A 16454-nucleotide genomic window follows, 5' to 3' on the forward strand; every position below is an offset into this window, starting at 1 on the left:
AAATTACCCTGATGCCCAGAAAAAAAAAAAAAAAAAAAAAAAATTAGTTGATCTTTGCTAAGGTAGACTCAGCCCTCTGAGCAGGTCTACCTTGTGCTCTCAGGGGAGGTCTTTATTGAAGGCTACAGCAACAGGGAAAATCCTCATTAGACCACAGCTTGACAGCAGAGGACAAGGACGCTGGCTCTTTTCACAGGGCAGAACTGATTTGGGGGGGGTGGGTAGGGGTTATGGTGTATTGTGAGCAGAATGCTAGGCAGAGGTGGGAAACCAGTTGATGAATGCTGGAACAGGAGCTGGAGCCCAATCTCTGCCCTGGTGGATGCTCTCCAGGTCCTCAGAGGCGGGATGCGGTCCCTCCACCCACTACCACTGTCTCCCCAGTGATGTAGCTGGCATCTTCAGAGCATAGGAAAGACACGATGCCCGCACAGTCCTCTGGATTGCCTAACCTGGGGAGGAGAAGAAACAGAAAGGGAGTAAAAATCAAACAGGGAAAGAAATCTGCTTAATCAAAAAGCATCAGATGATTTTTCAGGACCAGTGTACTGTCCATCAAATAGGGTTACCATGAAGAAAAGGTAACTATAAGCATTAACACTGTACTTTGCAAAAGCCACCACACATTACATTCATGTAAAATAGAGACACTTTGTTTTTTTGTTCTTTTTTATTTTTTGCTTTTTAGGGCTGCACCTGCAGCATATGGAAGGTCTCCTGGCTAGGGGTCGAATCAGAGCTATAGCTGCTGGCCTATGCCACAGCCACAGCAATGCAGGATCCGAGCTGTGGCTGTGACCTACACCACAGCTCATGGCAATGCCAGATTCTTGACCCACTGAGTGAGACCAGGGATCAAACCTGCATCCTCATGGTTGGTTTCATTACTGCTGAGCCACAGTGGGAACCCTGAGACACTGTTTTTTACTGAACTCAGGACACCAAAATCTAAAGTTACATAGATAAACCGATGAGCAGCTATTTCATTCTTCAAAGAATTTGTTTCACATGTGTGCATACTATTCAAGTGCCAAGGAGTCTGTGAGACAGTAAATGATTTGTTTAAAAATGACTCCATTTGTACAGCTTCAATTCACAGACAACTTTTTCAGGAACCTGTTTCTGTCACTTAAAGTCATTTTGAGAGATTGCGCTAATTCTCAGTGTTTGTATCAGTGATTACATAGTTAGGGAACACTCTAACTACCATAGAATGCTCTAGAGGTGGGTAGAATGGGTACCTCAAACCTAAAAGGCCTGGACTAGTGGGTTTCCACTCTGACTGCACAATGTAGTCATCTGGGAGGTTTACCTTCTCCCTCTCCACCTGCCCTTGCCCCTTAAAGATGCCTAGGTCCTACCTTAGGCCAGTTAAAAAAAGAATCTCTGGGAGTGGGGCTTGAGTATTTGTGTTTTTACAGGCACCTCAGCTGATTTGAATTTGCATCCAAGACTGAGGAGCCTGGGGCCAGATCATTCACTGCGGCTGGAGCATGACAATAATGAGTTGTGAACCAGGCCTTGGAGCTCCTGCCTCACAGCAGAACGGCTTTGGGGGCACTTGAGGGGGTCTCCCTCCTCAAGTAGGCATTGCTGGTATGTGTCCTTGAGGGGACAAGGTAGAGGAGCTAAAGACAAGAGAGTTCTCAGAAGCCAGAAGCTGGAGAGAGTCAGGGAGCCAGAGAAAGGTGCCCAAAATTCAGCTAATCCTTTGGGGAAGAGGCTAGTTTTCTTAGGCAACGGGAGTTTGGGAGTTTGGGGACGTAGGAAAGCTCTTCAATTCCTTTTATGTGGATTGTACGATCATCAGTCTGAACTTGGGAAATGACGACTCTTGGAATTCCCTTTGTGGCTCAGTGGTAAACAAACCCGACTAGGATCCATGAGGATGTGGGTTCGATCCCTGGCCTCGCTCGGTGGGTTGGGATCTGGTGTTGCCGTGAGATGCGGCTTGGATCTGGCTGTGGTGTAGGCTCTGATTGGACCCCTAGCCTAGGAACTTCCATATGCTGAGGGTGTGGCCCTAAAAAGCAAAAAAAAAAAAAAAAAAAAAAGAAAAATATGACAAATATGACTCTTTCTATTCAATGAGAACTAAAAAAGCATGCTTGGCCTCTCATTGTTAGGGAAGCCTGGGAGTTAGGCAAACCCCCAGGTGGAGAGAGAAGTGTCAGGGTCTCCCCCAGGGTTCTGCTCTGCTAAACTCGGACACCTCTGAGTTTGGTTTTTGCAGTGGTGGCAGACTCCTTGCACATGCCACTGTAGTGAAGCAGTGTTCACAAACCTGTGAAGTCTGTGTTTGAAGCAAAGGAGAGCATGCCTGGGAGCTCTCTGGGGGAGCAGCAGGTTAAGGATCTGGTGTTGACACTGCTGTGGTGCAGGTTTGATCCTTGACCCGGAACTTTTACATACAGCAGATGCAGCCAAAAAAAGCAACTCCCCCCTCAAACAAACAAATAAAACCCCCAAAAGGAAAGCATGCCCGTGCTGTTTCTGGGACGGAGTCAGTGAGCTGTGTGCTGTGAGGACCAGACCTTGCCATCTTTATCCCTCCTACCCCTCCCCGGGGAGAGTCTTACCTTCTGATTCGCAAGCTTTCTTTCATGTACTCCTTTCTTGCCTTATCCATCCACAACTGCAGGAAAAAGGGAATGCTTGTCCTGTGAGGGACAGCGAGGGGGGACCTGCCCACCCTCACATTAACTGAGAGGAAGGGTGGAGAGGTAGCCCCTACACTTGCTAGTCCTTCCCAGTTCCCGATCTTCACCCACCATCCTCTTGTGCTTCATTCTCTTCAGGTTCTAGAGAGGGATTTTCCTGGGTTGCCCCAGGTCTCCCCCATGTAAGGGGAAGTGAAGTGGCCTGAGTGGAGTCTGAATTCCTCAGCCTCACAGTGCACCTCAGGAAACAATCGTGTGGGGGTCTGGTCTGGATCCACGGCTGCTAGGGAGGAAGGATGTGGAAGAGCCCAGGAGAGGGGGGACGTGGTTGGGGGCCCAAGACCCAGGCACTGGCTTCCCCATCTGAGCAAATGCCCCTTAGGGTCCCAGCAGGATGTAGGACCCCCGTTCCTTACCACCTGGCTGAAGTTAGTCTTGATGAGTCCAGGCGCCAGGCAGTTCACCCTAATGTTCCTTGGGGCCAGCTCTACGGCCAGGTTCTTGGTGAGGCCCAGCAAGGCTGTTTTACTAACATTGTAAGGGCCCAGATTCTTGAAAGAGGAGAGAATGGGTTAGTCTCTTCATTCTTGGTTCTTAACATAAGATATAAAGGGCAATAGATAACAGCGCATCTCTGTTAAGGGAAGGTGCCAGTTAGAGAACTGTCTTGTGTTTAGGGTTTGTGGACATAAGGCCTCTGTTTTGTGCAAAGGAACTTGGTGGTGTGACTCCAAAAGGGGACACAAACTTCTTCAGGTGATTGGAGGGGTGGGAGGTACAGGACGGAGGAAGGGGTGAAAGTAGCAGAGAAGGGGGTTCTTACGGGAAATGGGTGGTAGGCTCCAACGGAGGACACGATCAACACTGAGCCGCCTCTGGAAAAAGTACAGAATGATCAGAGTTCCCGTCGTGGCTCAGTGGAAACAAATCTGACTAGCATCCGTGAGGATGCAGGTTCAATCCCTGCCCTCGCTCAGTGGGTTAAGGATCCGGTGTTGCTGTGAGCTGTGGGGTAGATTGCAGACATGGCTTGGATCTGGCGTTGCTGCGGCTGTGGTGTAGGCCAGCAGCTACAGCTCCAATTTGACCCCTAGTCTGGGAACCCCCATATGCTGTGTGTGTGGCCCTAAAACAAAAACAAGAACAGAATGATCCGCTTCCCGGTGGATACCCCCCACCCTCAGTCCATGTGGGGTCTATTGCATCTAGGCTCCCTCTCACTCTCTGTACCCTCGTTTCTCCATCTCCGGCACCACTGCCTTTGTCATCAGGACTGTGGCCTTCACGTTAACGTGCAGAATCTGCAGTGGAGAGAAGAGGGGGAACAGCATGAGGGAATAGGGCTGGAGAAGGCAGGGTGATGGGGAGTTAGGGTGCGTTCCCTAGATCTGTCTGTTAGGGTTGGCGGAGATCTTAGAGACGATTTATCCTGCCCTTACAAGTGGAGAAACTGAGGCCCAGGCAGAAGTAGCTTTCTCTGGCTTATTCAGCTAGAGATGAATGACACATTAGGTTCAGGCAAGAAAGAACAGAGCCTGGTTTATCTTGTTTCCTCACCGGCTAAGTGTGATTTGGCCCAGAACAAACCTGAACTCTCAGGGCTGCTTTGGATTTGAGCTGGATTTTCTGTGTCTTCCAACTAGACAGAGCCCATGCTGGCTTCCTGGACCTGCCCCAGCATGGGCTGTGCTTCTCAGGGGAAATGTGGCCCCACCTTAGACACTTGGGGTTGTTCCAGCACTTTTCTGGCTTCTGAGCTTAGGGAGTGAGATGCTCTCGGCCCCCCAGGATGAATTGTCTGGCTGGACATTTGTTGGCAAGTGGGATCACGAGGAGGCACTTTTGAGGGAGCTGGGACATAGTCTACAATCAAAACCCCACATCCCTAATTTGGAACAAAGGCATGACCCTTGTTTACATTGTCGTAGGTGCTGCTGGGATGGTCCCCTCCCATAACATCCTCCCCCCCAAGTGACTTCTTAGTTTGAAAAATGTCACTCTTACAGAAAGTTGAAGGAGGACAATGACTATCTAGATATCCTTTACCTACATTTGCCGTGGTTCACATTTTGTACCATTCACCCTATCTGTGCATCTATGTAGTTCTTCCCTTACTCTTGGAAGGTAAGGTGCAGACATCACAATGCTCTAGCCTTAAAATAACTTTAGCGTTATTTCCAAAAGAATAAGGATGTTCTGGAGTTCCCATCGTGGCGCAGTGGTTAACGAATCTGACTAGGAACCAAGAGGTTGCAGGTTCGATCCCTGGCCTTGCTCAGTGGGTTAAGGATCCGGCATTGCCATGAGCTGTGGTGTAGGTCGCAGATGCGGCTCAGATCCTGCGTTGCTGTGGCTTTGGTGTAGGCCGGCAGCTACAGCTCCGATTAGACCCCTAGCCTGGGAACCTCCATATGCCGCAGGAGCGACCCAAGAAATAGCAAAAAAAAAAAAAAAAAAAAAAAAAAGACCCCAAAAAACAAAAGAATAAGGATGTTCTTACACACCACCATCCATTATCACATCCAAGAAATTTAACGTTGGTAATCATGATTTTACCTAGTAGACTGTACATAATAAAACTTCCCCCATTGTTGCCCAAATGTCCTTGTTTGAAAAGTCCAGGGTTCCATCAAGGACTGCATTTAGATGTGAGATACTGTGATATTAAAAAAAAGCCAACTTAAAAGAAAAATTACTTGGTTTATAACTGATTTTCATGTGGTCTCTATTCAGACTGCTCATGAAAGATGTCTCTCTGCTTTAAAGAATATCAATCAAGAACTGACTCACTGAAGAGTGTTTTGGCACTTTGGACTCTATGTCTGTGAAACACTGATAAACAAACTAGAATATTTTAGTACCCTTAAACTTCAGTGTTGAGAAAAAATTGATGACATTGGGGCAAAAAGAAAATCCATGGGAGATCATAAAAAATTTAGCATTTCCAAATCATATTGAAATATTAACCTTAGTAGACAAAGACAAATATTTTAGTTAAGGCTTTATAATTAAAGGATATAGGTATGTGAAATATAAATATAATATAGTTATACATGTGCACATAAAAACCAACATTCTGGCCCTTGAATTCAGACATCTGGAACTCAGGTTATCTTGACATTTGAATTAAAAAAAAAAGAGCCCAGGTCTTTTTCAAAGGCTGTATGTTACAAAGCAGCAACTTTGTTCATTTCACCGGAATTGATATTTTACTTAACCAGCAGCTATTAAAGTTTTCCGACTAATGAAAAATCATTCTTTTTTGGCAGCTGAAAAGAGGAAGGGGGTGGTGTGTAAGTTTGAGTGTATTAGTTATTGGCATATTAGCTGCCAGGTCTGCTGGAAATGAACCAGGGAGAGGAGCCCGGCTAAGGCTGCGGTGGGGAGAGAGCTGGGGGCGGGGAGCAGGAGATGGCTAGCGAGGAGCAAATAAAGAAGATAAAACTGGGGAGAAGCAGAAATGAAAGAGAAGGGCAGGGACAGAGGAAGCCACCCCCCATTCGTCCTTTACCAGGTGCACTCCAGGTGTGCGGCAAATTGCTAAGATTCCTCACATTTATACTGTACTTGACAAATGCATTCTAAAAGCAGACTGAGTGTGTGCTGTCTTCGGAGGCCGGCCCCTGATGCGTGCATCCCCTCTCACCTTGTCCCACACCTCCTCAGTGGCATCTATGATGTTTCCAAAGAATGGGTTGACGGCTGCATTGGAGACCAGGATGTCCACGCCCCCGTGAAGGTTCACAGCCTAGCGAGGAGGAAGGTCTGAATTAGGGCGGCAGGACAGTCAGGGGGGTGCGTTCATCAATGTGGAGAAAGAATTCCTTCTTAGGAACGGTTGTCAAAATGACCTTTTTTCCTTGAAACCTTTTTTCTCCAAAGGTATCCCAGGTTCTGCTGCTAAAACATTTAATTTTATTGGATTTCTTTTGCAGTCTTTTCTTCCTCTTCCCCTTCGTCACAGGCTGTCACTGACCCTTTGCACTTTATTTATTTATGCTTTAAATTTTTTTTTTTTTTTAGGGCCCCACGGAGGCATATGGAGGTTCCCAGGCTAGGGGTCAAAATGGAGCTGCAGCTGCTGGCCTGTGCCCCAGCCACAGCAATGCAGGATCCAAGCCACATCTGCGACCCACACCACAGCTCACGGCAATGCCAGATCCTTAGCCCACAGAGCCAGGGCCAGTGATTGAATCCCCATCCTCATGGATACTAGCTGGATTCATTACTGCTGAGCCACAACAGGAGCTCCCCCTTGCTCTGTAGACTTTCCCTTTGGGGAGCTCCTTGATTCTCCTGGCGTCGGCTCTCACCTCAAGACCCATTTCTAGACCCTTCTTCTTGTCAAACTGCGTCCCAGCCCCATTTTTCCAAGGGCTTACTGTCCATTCCTCCTTGAATGAGTTACCGTGATCTCCAACGCAGCCTTTCCACATGTACTGAATGGAGAAATGGGTTTAAAGGGACACACAGACAACTGTCACCAGGAGGGGTCTTTGAAATCACCTCGCCCATGTCCTCATGGTGAAGGGGATGAAACTGAGGTCCAGGGAAGTCAATTTTTTAAGGTCATATAACTCAGTAATGACAACAGTAGTGCTGGCTAAGAACAGGAGGCCGGCTCACCCGGTCTTTGAGAGAGGTGAAGCGAATTGCTCAGAGCACAAGGCTAGTGAGTGGTGGCAGAACTTACTTTTAACCCATAACTAACTCCTAGAGTCCTCCACACGTGAGCTGAGATCAGTATGAAACTCACTACTAAGAGCCACAGTTTCACAGTCAGTTATGATGGCATTTGCTACACATACCCCACCCCCACCTCAGTTTTTTTTCGGGGGGGTGGGGGGCCTGGAGGCAGGGAAGATTCAAGGCAGAAACTGAGATTTAAACTGGGAAAATCAAGAGAGGCGACATCTCACCTCCGTAATAAATTGTCAGTCGGTGGTGAGGCATGTGCTGGAGCAATGGGCAGCCAAACAGAATCTGCCAACAGCCCAGCACCCTGAAACCAGACTTTGCGTTTGCCCAGAACTGGCAATTTTGATGCCTTGGGCAAGCCGCACTAAATGGGCCCTCCATCAACTTTGTGCTTTATGATTTGGCACACAGAGGGGTGTTATTAACAATATGTACCATCTGCTAGCTCCCATTTTTTAACTAATTATTCTTGCTAACTAGGTGCTAAGCTCGGTTGCTTCCACACTGCTGAGGGAATGCCTGGGCTATCAACATATAAATTTAACAAAATTTAAAATCACACAATCTTTGAAAACCTGTATCGATACTCTCTGGCACTCTCTCAATTTTGGTGTCCGAGCACAAAGTCCCTCTCACCTGCCGTGGCTCTGTGTAAGTCTCATGGACCAGCGATGCGGAAAGTGCAGGATGTGTCAGAATGTGGTGTGTGCTGGGCTCTGGGAGTGTGTGTTTGGGGGTGAGAAGACAGTGGACTGCAGCCGAAATCACTTGGAGCATTTTTCCACCTCTGCTGGGCACTGTGCCCTTCTCTCTCTAGGCCTATGAGCATGGAGAGGAGAGGAAGCTGGCTTCTGACTGAACAGAGACCAAGAACCGTGGAAGATTAATGGCAAGTCTACTATGACCACCCAGGTATCTTGGAAGTCTTGTTCTAAATTGGGTGCTTGCTACACTAAGGTGGTCAAGAGTTGCTGGCTCTGTGTTCTGACAGGTCTATTTTCAAGAAAACGTAGAGTGGAGTGGAGAAGCAGCTAATCTGGTTTCAGCTCACGATGTCTTTGAAAAGCTTCGAGGTGCAGATTAGGAAGCCACTAGGGAGTAACTATCCTCAAGGAAGCAGCTTTCCTCATCTCAGGGTAACGGTGGCCAGTAGGCAGGACACATCTCAAATTGTTAACAAATGTCCTATCATTCTCCACCCAACATTGGTCATTTTTGTTTTTTGTTTTCTTTTTAGGGCCATACCTGTGGCATATGGAAGTGCCCAGGCCAGGGGTCGAATGGGAACTGCAGCTGCCAGCCTATGCCACAGCCACAGCCACGCCTGATCCAAGCTGCACCTGTGACCTGCACCACAGCTTGCAGCAATGCTGAATCCTTAACCCACTGAGAGAGGCTAGGGATTGAACCTATATCCTCACTAAGACAACATTGGGTTCTTAACTTGCTAAGTCACAACCTGGCAACAACAACTCCATGTTGGTCATTTTTGATTCATCCTTCCTATTTCCCATTTCTTGACATCAGTTACGAAAAAAGAAAGTCTTGGAGTTCTCTTGTGGCACAACGGTTAAGGATCCAGTGTTGTCACTGCAGTGGCTCTGGTTGCTGTTGCAGCAACGGTTCAATCTCTGGCCTGGGAACTTGCACATGTTGCAAGTGCGGCTTAAAAAAAAAAAAAAAAAAAAAGGAAATCTTGGTTGTTTCCCACTAAATGTCTCTTGGGCACATTTGGTCCCACCACCATTGCTCTGGACCTAAATGACAGCATTAGCTTCCTCACTGATGTCCTTGGCTCAGAGTCTTCTTTTCTACAATATATCCTTCCTTCCAGTGCCAGGTTATCTTTCTTTTTTTTTTGTCTTTTTCTAGGGCCGCTCCCGTGCAGCATATGGAGATTCCCAGGCTAGGAGTCTAATCGGAGCTGTAGCCACCGGCCTACACCAAAGCCACAGCAACGCAGGATCTGAGCCACGTCTGCAACCTACACCACAGCTCACGGCAACGCTGGATCCTTAACCCACTGAGCGAGGCCAGGGATCGAACCCGCAACCTCATGGTTCCTAGTCGGATTCGTTAATCACTGAGCCACGACGGGAACTCCCAGGTTATCTTTCTTTAACAACCATTTCCACCTTGCTCAAAACCTCATGTGGCTTACTTTCTCCATGAACGTCTAGATGCATTTGGGAGCCCACAAAGGCCCTTGTCCCCCATCCTTCCCTCCTGGACCATTTCCTACCAGCACACCTGAGCCTCTGCTCTTCACTATGGGTTCACAGTGCTCCCCCCTCCCCTTCTGTCCCTCCTTGGCTATCTGCTCATTTTGCAGGGTCATCTGGAATCCAGGCCCTATACCGTCTGCCCAGATCCAGCCACTCCTCAAGGTCTAGTTCAAACCCCACTTCTGGGCCAGAGCTGCAGGATGGGAAAAGTGGCCTGGTGAAGGGCCAGAGGTCATTTTTCCTGGCACGAATCTGACATTAAGTGGCTATGTACATTTCATCCAGGTCATTACTAGTTGGGCCCCAAATCCGGGGTGGCTCCCTTCACTCTGAGGAGCAAGGTCTCAATCTCAGGCTCTGTCCAGCAGCCTTTACCAGGCAAGGTGACATTCTTGGACCCCCATGTGGCTCTCTCTAATGCATTTGTGTGTGTGTGTGTGTGTGTGTGTGTGTGTGTGTGTGTGCTATGCTCATGGCCCGTGGAAGTTCCTAGGCCAGGGATCAAACCTGCACCGCAGCAGTGACCTGAGCCACAGTGGTGACAATGCTGAGTCCCAAACCCCTAGGCAACCAGGAAACTCCTCTCCAATGTACATGTGAGCATTTGCCAAATGAGTCCTTACACATGGAACAACCTTATGCTGTCTATTATACTACCATCATTTCATGTCCTCCTTGTCTATGATCACCCAAATTATTACCATCACCTTCCATTCCGTTAGCACAATATCCTTTACTTACCATTCTTTGGTAGCCTCCCTTCTGTTCTAAAAGATAAAGGTATGGGTGTTCCCGTCGTGGCGCAGTGGTTCATGAATCCGACTAGGAACCATGAGGTTGCAGATTCGATCCCTGGCCTTGCTCAGTGGGTTAAGGATCCAGCGTTGCCATGAGCTGTGGTGTAGGTTGCAGATGTGGCTCAGATCCCGCGTTGCTGTGGCTCTGGCGTAGGCCGGTGGCTACAGCTCCGAATGGACCCCTAGCCTGGGAACCTCCATATGGTGCAGGAGCGGCCCTAGAAAAGGCAGAAAGACCAAAAAAAAAAAAAAAAAAAGATAAAGTATGTGCCCCAAGCCTAGCAAAGAGCAGCCTCCTTTGCCAGATGGTCATATTTTCTTGTGCAGCTGGAAGGCTGGTACCAAGTACTAACTCAGATGGTGGCCTAGACACTGTCTTTGAAACTAAAGTCAAAGTGGGCACCTAAGCCCTGAGCTGATGGGGAAATGCCTGGTAGTCTGTAAGCAGCTTGGCAAGTCTGGGTTGGCTCACAGCTCTTCTCTTATCAGCTGTAGGACTGGGGATGTTGCTCTAGCTTTCTAAACCAGCCTTTAAACAGGGAGACTAGTCCTGGCTTTGTTTGCGTTGCTGTTTAAAGATAATCCACAGAGTTCCTATTGTGGCTCATCAGTAACAAACCGGTCTAGTATCCATGAGGACGTGGCTTTGGTTCCTGGCCTCGCTCAGTGGGTTAAGGATCTGGCATTGCCATGGGCTGCGGTGTAGGTTGCAGACAAAGCTTGGATCTGGTGTTGCTGTGGCTGTGGTATAGACTGGCAGCTATAGCTCTGATTCCACCCCTAGCCAGGGAATCTCCATAGGCTGTGGGTGCGGCCCTAAAAAACAAAACACAACAAACAAACAAACAAAAAGATAACCCACATAAGGCTCTGAACAAAGTGAATGGCACACAGTAGGTGGTTGAAACATGGTGGGCTGCCTCCTGCAGGCTCCTAGGGACTCAACTTTAAAAGATGAATAAACAGTTTATTAGCTCATAGTGGGAATACCCACTTTGTGATTGTAATTACCCTTCTCATCTGCCCAATGAGATTGGAAGCTACTGAAAAGCCAGGACCAGCTGGCTTTTTTTGGGTGCCCCAAGGGACAGTGCAGGGTTGCAGCCTTAGAGTGGTTTTTGATTTTTTGACTGAGATGGGATGATTTTTGGAGACAGAACTGAAAGTTACACAATAAAAATGTGCTGGTGGACTTGTGTGAGTATGCGGAACACACTGTTATCTTTTAGTTAACAGTGCCAGCATGGATCACACCCATGTTGTCCAGGCTCTGTGCTCATATCCTATTGCTCACCATGGCCACCAGTCGCTCCCGGTCCTCGGCCTTCCCCACGTGGCACACGGTGCCCGTCACGCTCAGCCCCTCCCCCTGCAGTGTTGCCACTGTCCGGTCCACATTCTCCTGCTTCCGGCTGCTGACCACCACGTGGGCCCCATCCTGGGCCAGACGCCGGGCGATGGCGAGGCCGATCCTGTGGGCCAGAGAGAGATAAGGATAAGTCAAGCCTAGCACAGGAAACGAGTAAGAGCATGGGCTCTTGAGTCAGACTGCCTCCGTTCTGAATTCCAGCTCTCCCTCTGTATGACCTCCTGTGTTAGGCAAGGTTGATGGCATAGCCATTACCATAAAGATGGACAAGCTTAGCATATGTTCGGCATTGGTTTACTTATTTTTCTCAGGACCCTGAGGTGAGGTTCCCATGGTCACAGGCCCCCCATCCCTCAGGGATTAAGGGGAGAGAAATGAGGTAGGGGTATAGCAGTGAGACTCTGATTGGACAGTCTCACTCAGAAAAGCCCCTTCGCCCAAATATCTACTAGTCTACATCATCTCAATATTCTCTCCTTAGTTATCTTTTAAGAGTTATCTTTTGTCAAATAAATCGGAGCTGCAGCTGCTAGCCCACACCACAGCCACAGCAACACCAGATCCAAGCTTTGTCTGCAAACTATACCACAGCTCACGGCAATGCCAGATCCTTAAACCGCTGAGGGAGGCCAGGGATTGAACCTGAGTCCTCATGGATAGAAGTTGGGTTGCAGCTGAGCCACAATGGGAACTCCACAAACGTAAATTTTTTACATACCCCCTCTGGAGAAAAGGTTACATATATTGCCCTTGTTAGCCATTAGCATTTCCCATTTGTATTTGAGATTTGTGAAGAGCTGGCATCTAGCAAGATTCTGTGGGGATAAGAAACAGCGTAGACAAAAGTGGTTAGTGAGAAACAGGCTAGGTGAGGGAGGCCAAAATGTACAGAACTAAACACACATCTGGGAGTTCCTTTCATGGCTCAGCGGTTAACAAATCCGACTGGTATCTATGAGGACACAGGTTCAGTCTTGCTCAGTGGGTTGAGGATCCAGCTTTGCTGTGGCTGTGGTGTAGGCCAGCAGCTGTAGCTACCATTAGACCCCTAGCCTGGGAACCTAAAAAGAGAAAAAAAATTAAATCTGGACAGCATATGGGTCTTGTGTCTGTTCTAGGTAAGGGGTGCAGCTCTGTGAGACTCCTGGGTGTCAAAATGGGGTGCCTGGAACATTTCCACAGTGGGTGGAGGCACTGGATGGATTTTTGGCATCTGGACTGTTTTGGATTTCAGTCCAGGACCCTGGGAGGTTGGACTGATGGGGGTGAGGTAGGGTCAGCACCAAGGTGGAGCAGTAGAGCCAGAGGCAACAGTGACAAGAGGGCTGGCAATGAGTGTGGGGTGGTGATCAGGCCCTGGGCATTCCGAGGGGCCGCAGGCCAACCACGTGGTTCCTTCCTGCCTGGGAGGAACTCTGGCTATGTGTGAGGCCTGAGGACGGGGGCACAGGAGGCAAAGGACAAGGAATTAGTACCTGTTTGCAGACAGCGGGGTGCCTTTGAGACTTGGGCCCCCGGGCACTCACCCGTCAGTGGAGGCTGTTACTAGTGCCACCTTATTCTCGAGCGGTTTTCGGCGCTCCACCCCGGTGCTGGCCATCCGCACCGACTTCCACGTCTGGGAACAGGCCCTCAGTAACTGCCCCGCCGCCCGCATGTTGCAGACCAGGTTCTGAGTTCTGTCCCGCCCAGGGAAGTTGACAAAATAGAACCAGCGGCGGGGGTGGGGCGAGCCGCGTCCCCGCGCAGCTGCGCATTCCGCTCCCAGTTGTCCTCTCCCCTCCCCCTGCTCCCCGCCCCTCTATCCCCGCCTCCACTGTCCCCACCAGCCCTAGATTTGGACGGCTTTTCCCGCTCCCCGCCCGCTTTGCGCTGAGGGCCCGCTGTGGCCTCGGCCGCCCCCTGCCGGCCACGGCCGTGATGTCTTGCAGTCTCCCAGTCCACGTGGCGGGTGGGTGTGGACCGTGCTGTCGGTTCTGGTTTCCTGTAGGGCAGCCCGCACCTCCGGGAGCCAGAAGACTCATCTGTCTTCCCACCCCTCCTTCTACTTCTGCTTCTCACCCCTCCTTCTACGTCTTTTCTTGGGGGAGAGGGGACTATGAGTCGCTTGCTTTTGCTTCCCAGAACCCCAAGATGGACTTCGTTTTCCAAGGAAGTCCACTTCTGCAATTGCAATGGCCCACGGGAGGACAAATGTTTTGAGATTGCCCATGGCAGTGAGGCCTGAGGTCCCCACAGAGCACCACGTGAGGGTCCCAGGTGAGGGTGGAGGAGCCCAGGAGAGACACATGATGGGGAGCAGCTGAGCTAGGCACTGCCCTTCACCCTAGCTCAAGTTTTCCTCCATCCCCATAGGCCTGGAGGGCGGACTCTCATCACCAGTAGTGACCAGTGTGTGCAATGAAAGATCCTGACAGGATAGGAGCTCTTATACCCTACACCGTAAGAGGACTTCTCCATTTTCAGGACTAAGCAGTAGCAAGGAGGCTAGAAGGTCCCCTAAACAGTGGTGGAAATCCAGGGAAGTCGAGAGCACTCAGGTTCTCTTTAATCGTTATGTCCCCAGGTCCTAGCCTCCATCCTAGCTCAATAAATATTTGTTTAGTGTGTAAGCACTTCATAAACTGTAAACTACTAAACACATAGTAATTATTGCCACCATAGAGTAATTATTATTGCCGCCACAGGCCAGGCTCTTTGTCTGTAAGCTGAAGATGCTAGAGTAGATGATGGATAAGGTCCTCTCTGCCTATAAATTCTGTGTCCAAGACTTCAGCCTCCACTTCTGCCAACTGAGCTGAAATGATCTCCCTCCTGGGTTTCTGGGAGAATTAATAAATCTGGATGGCTTATGGTACATTGTAGAAAGGCCCTGACAGACCCCGTGTCAGCAGCTGAATTGGTTTAACCCCATGGCCTCCAAATGCCAGGCTGAGAAGTTGGGCTGATCCATGGCAGTGTTTTCACTAATTCAAGGCAAAAAAGGAAAAATAAAGAACATATAGTGAGTTTCATAAAGCTAAGCTCATTTAACTTAACCGATAGTCCTTTTTTTCTGGGAAAGGCTTTTGCTCTTTTTTTTTTTGAAGTTTGTCTTTTGGTTAAGAGAAGATGATGAAGGCAGATGGGTAGTTGAGAAAAGCATTGTTGGTGAAAAAACCAGTCTGACAACTCGATGTCGGTCCTTACAATTAGAGGAGAAACAATCCTGGTCTGTGAAATGCAGTTCCGGGAATCACTGTTGAATAGAAGTAATACTTGTGAAAGATTCATTTAGTGTATGTGTAGGTCAGCTGAAGAGCTGAAAAGGATTTCAGCATTCGAAGGGGGTGTCTGCGTAGTGAATGACACAACAAGCATGCGCTGGCTTTGTCATTTATTCCTCTGCGGAGACGTTACAGCTGCGGTACTCAGCACATCCCTATGAGATAAGAGAGCTTGAGTCTAATTTCCCCCATGTCCGAGGAAAACTGACTCTCTGACTGGTGCCCCTCAGTCTGAACCTCATGAATTATTGACAACTGAGGCTGGATAGCATGACGCTCCTCTTCCTCCTGCCCTGTTCAGAGCTAATGCACTGTGGGAACCCTTCCCAGCGCTCTCCACCTACGGGCAAGCCTGGGGGAGGGGATGTAGGAGGCTGGAGCCAGCCTCTCAGAGCTTTTGGTTCAAAGGGACGGGCTGTCATGGCCCATTTGATCTCTTCACCTCCAGAGTGAAGAAGTGGGCAGCCAGGTCCGGGGGCTGAGGTGGGGGCTTTCCAAAGAGGAAAGGGTTTTGGGGAAAGAGCATTCTGGCCTGGGAATATCACATGGCTGCTCCCTGTCTGGGCAACGTCTTTATTTGGCCTCTAGCACCATTTCTTTTCTTTTTTATGGCTGCACCTATGGCATATGGAAGTTCCTGGGCTAGGGATCTAGGGGTTGAGTCAGGGCTGCAGCTAAGGCCTATGCCACAGCCACGGCAAGACCAATTCCGAGCCACATCTTCAACCCATGCTGAAGCTTGCAGCGATGCCAGATCCTTAACTCACTGAGCAAGGCCAGGGATTGAATTCACATCCTCACAGAAACAATGCAGGTTCTTAACCAGCTGAGCCACAGTGGGAACTCCTACAGCACCATTTCTTTTGGAAGAATACAGGGGACATTAGGGAGGGGATCTGTGAACAGAAAAGGGTAGTGGAGAGGCAAGAGTGTAGGTGTCTCCAGTTCCTACTCTGAATCAAGCTGGACTGTTGGAGTTGGGGGTAGGAAACCTTTGAGGGAAATACATGGGCGAGTAGGAGTCCCTTTGAAGTGGGAACTTTAACAGGCAATGGGGTTGTTCTTGCATGAAGGTGGACCAGCTGCAGATCCTAAGGAAAGGCCGCCACGACTGAGGAGGACACACCCATCTTTCTCAAGGGCTGATTGCAGTCTGGAAGGAAATTCACCTGGGATGAAGTCTTGTGTTTTGCAGTAGCCATTCCACGTTGGTCATTGCCTCTTACCTTATTGACACAAGTCAGGTTTGGGTGGCGTGGGAGGGCTGTGTGATAACAGCAGTTTTTTATTGAACACTTACTGAGTGCTGGCAACTGTTGGGTGCTTTTTATAGATTTTATCGAATATGTCAAATCCAGTGAGGGAGGTAGTTTTATTTCCATGTGTGAAATCAGAGTGAGTTATGACAACCTGACCTGCCGTCACTGTTGAATAGCTAC

General features: G+C 49.0%; 1 protein-coding gene across 1 annotated transcript; it reads right to left on the bottom strand.

Moving 5' to 3' along the window:
* DHRS4 (dehydrogenase/reductase (SDR family) member 4) lies at positions 44–13517 on the bottom strand. Its single transcript, NM_214019.2, is given in 8 exon segments — positions 44–452; positions 2580–2635; positions 3077–3211; positions 3484–3535; positions 3891–3961; positions 6307–6408; positions 11675–11852; positions 13276–13517. Coding segments are annotated over 8 exon segments (840 nt in total). The 5' UTR covers positions 13407–13517; the 3' UTR covers positions 44–337.

This window comes from Sus scrofa, chromosome 7 (genome assembly GCF_000003025.6).
Source record: "Sus scrofa isolate TJ Tabasco breed Duroc chromosome 7, Sscrofa11.1, whole genome shotgun sequence".
Classification (NCBI taxonomy): Eukaryota; Metazoa; Chordata; class Mammalia; order Artiodactyla; family Suidae; genus Sus; species Sus scrofa.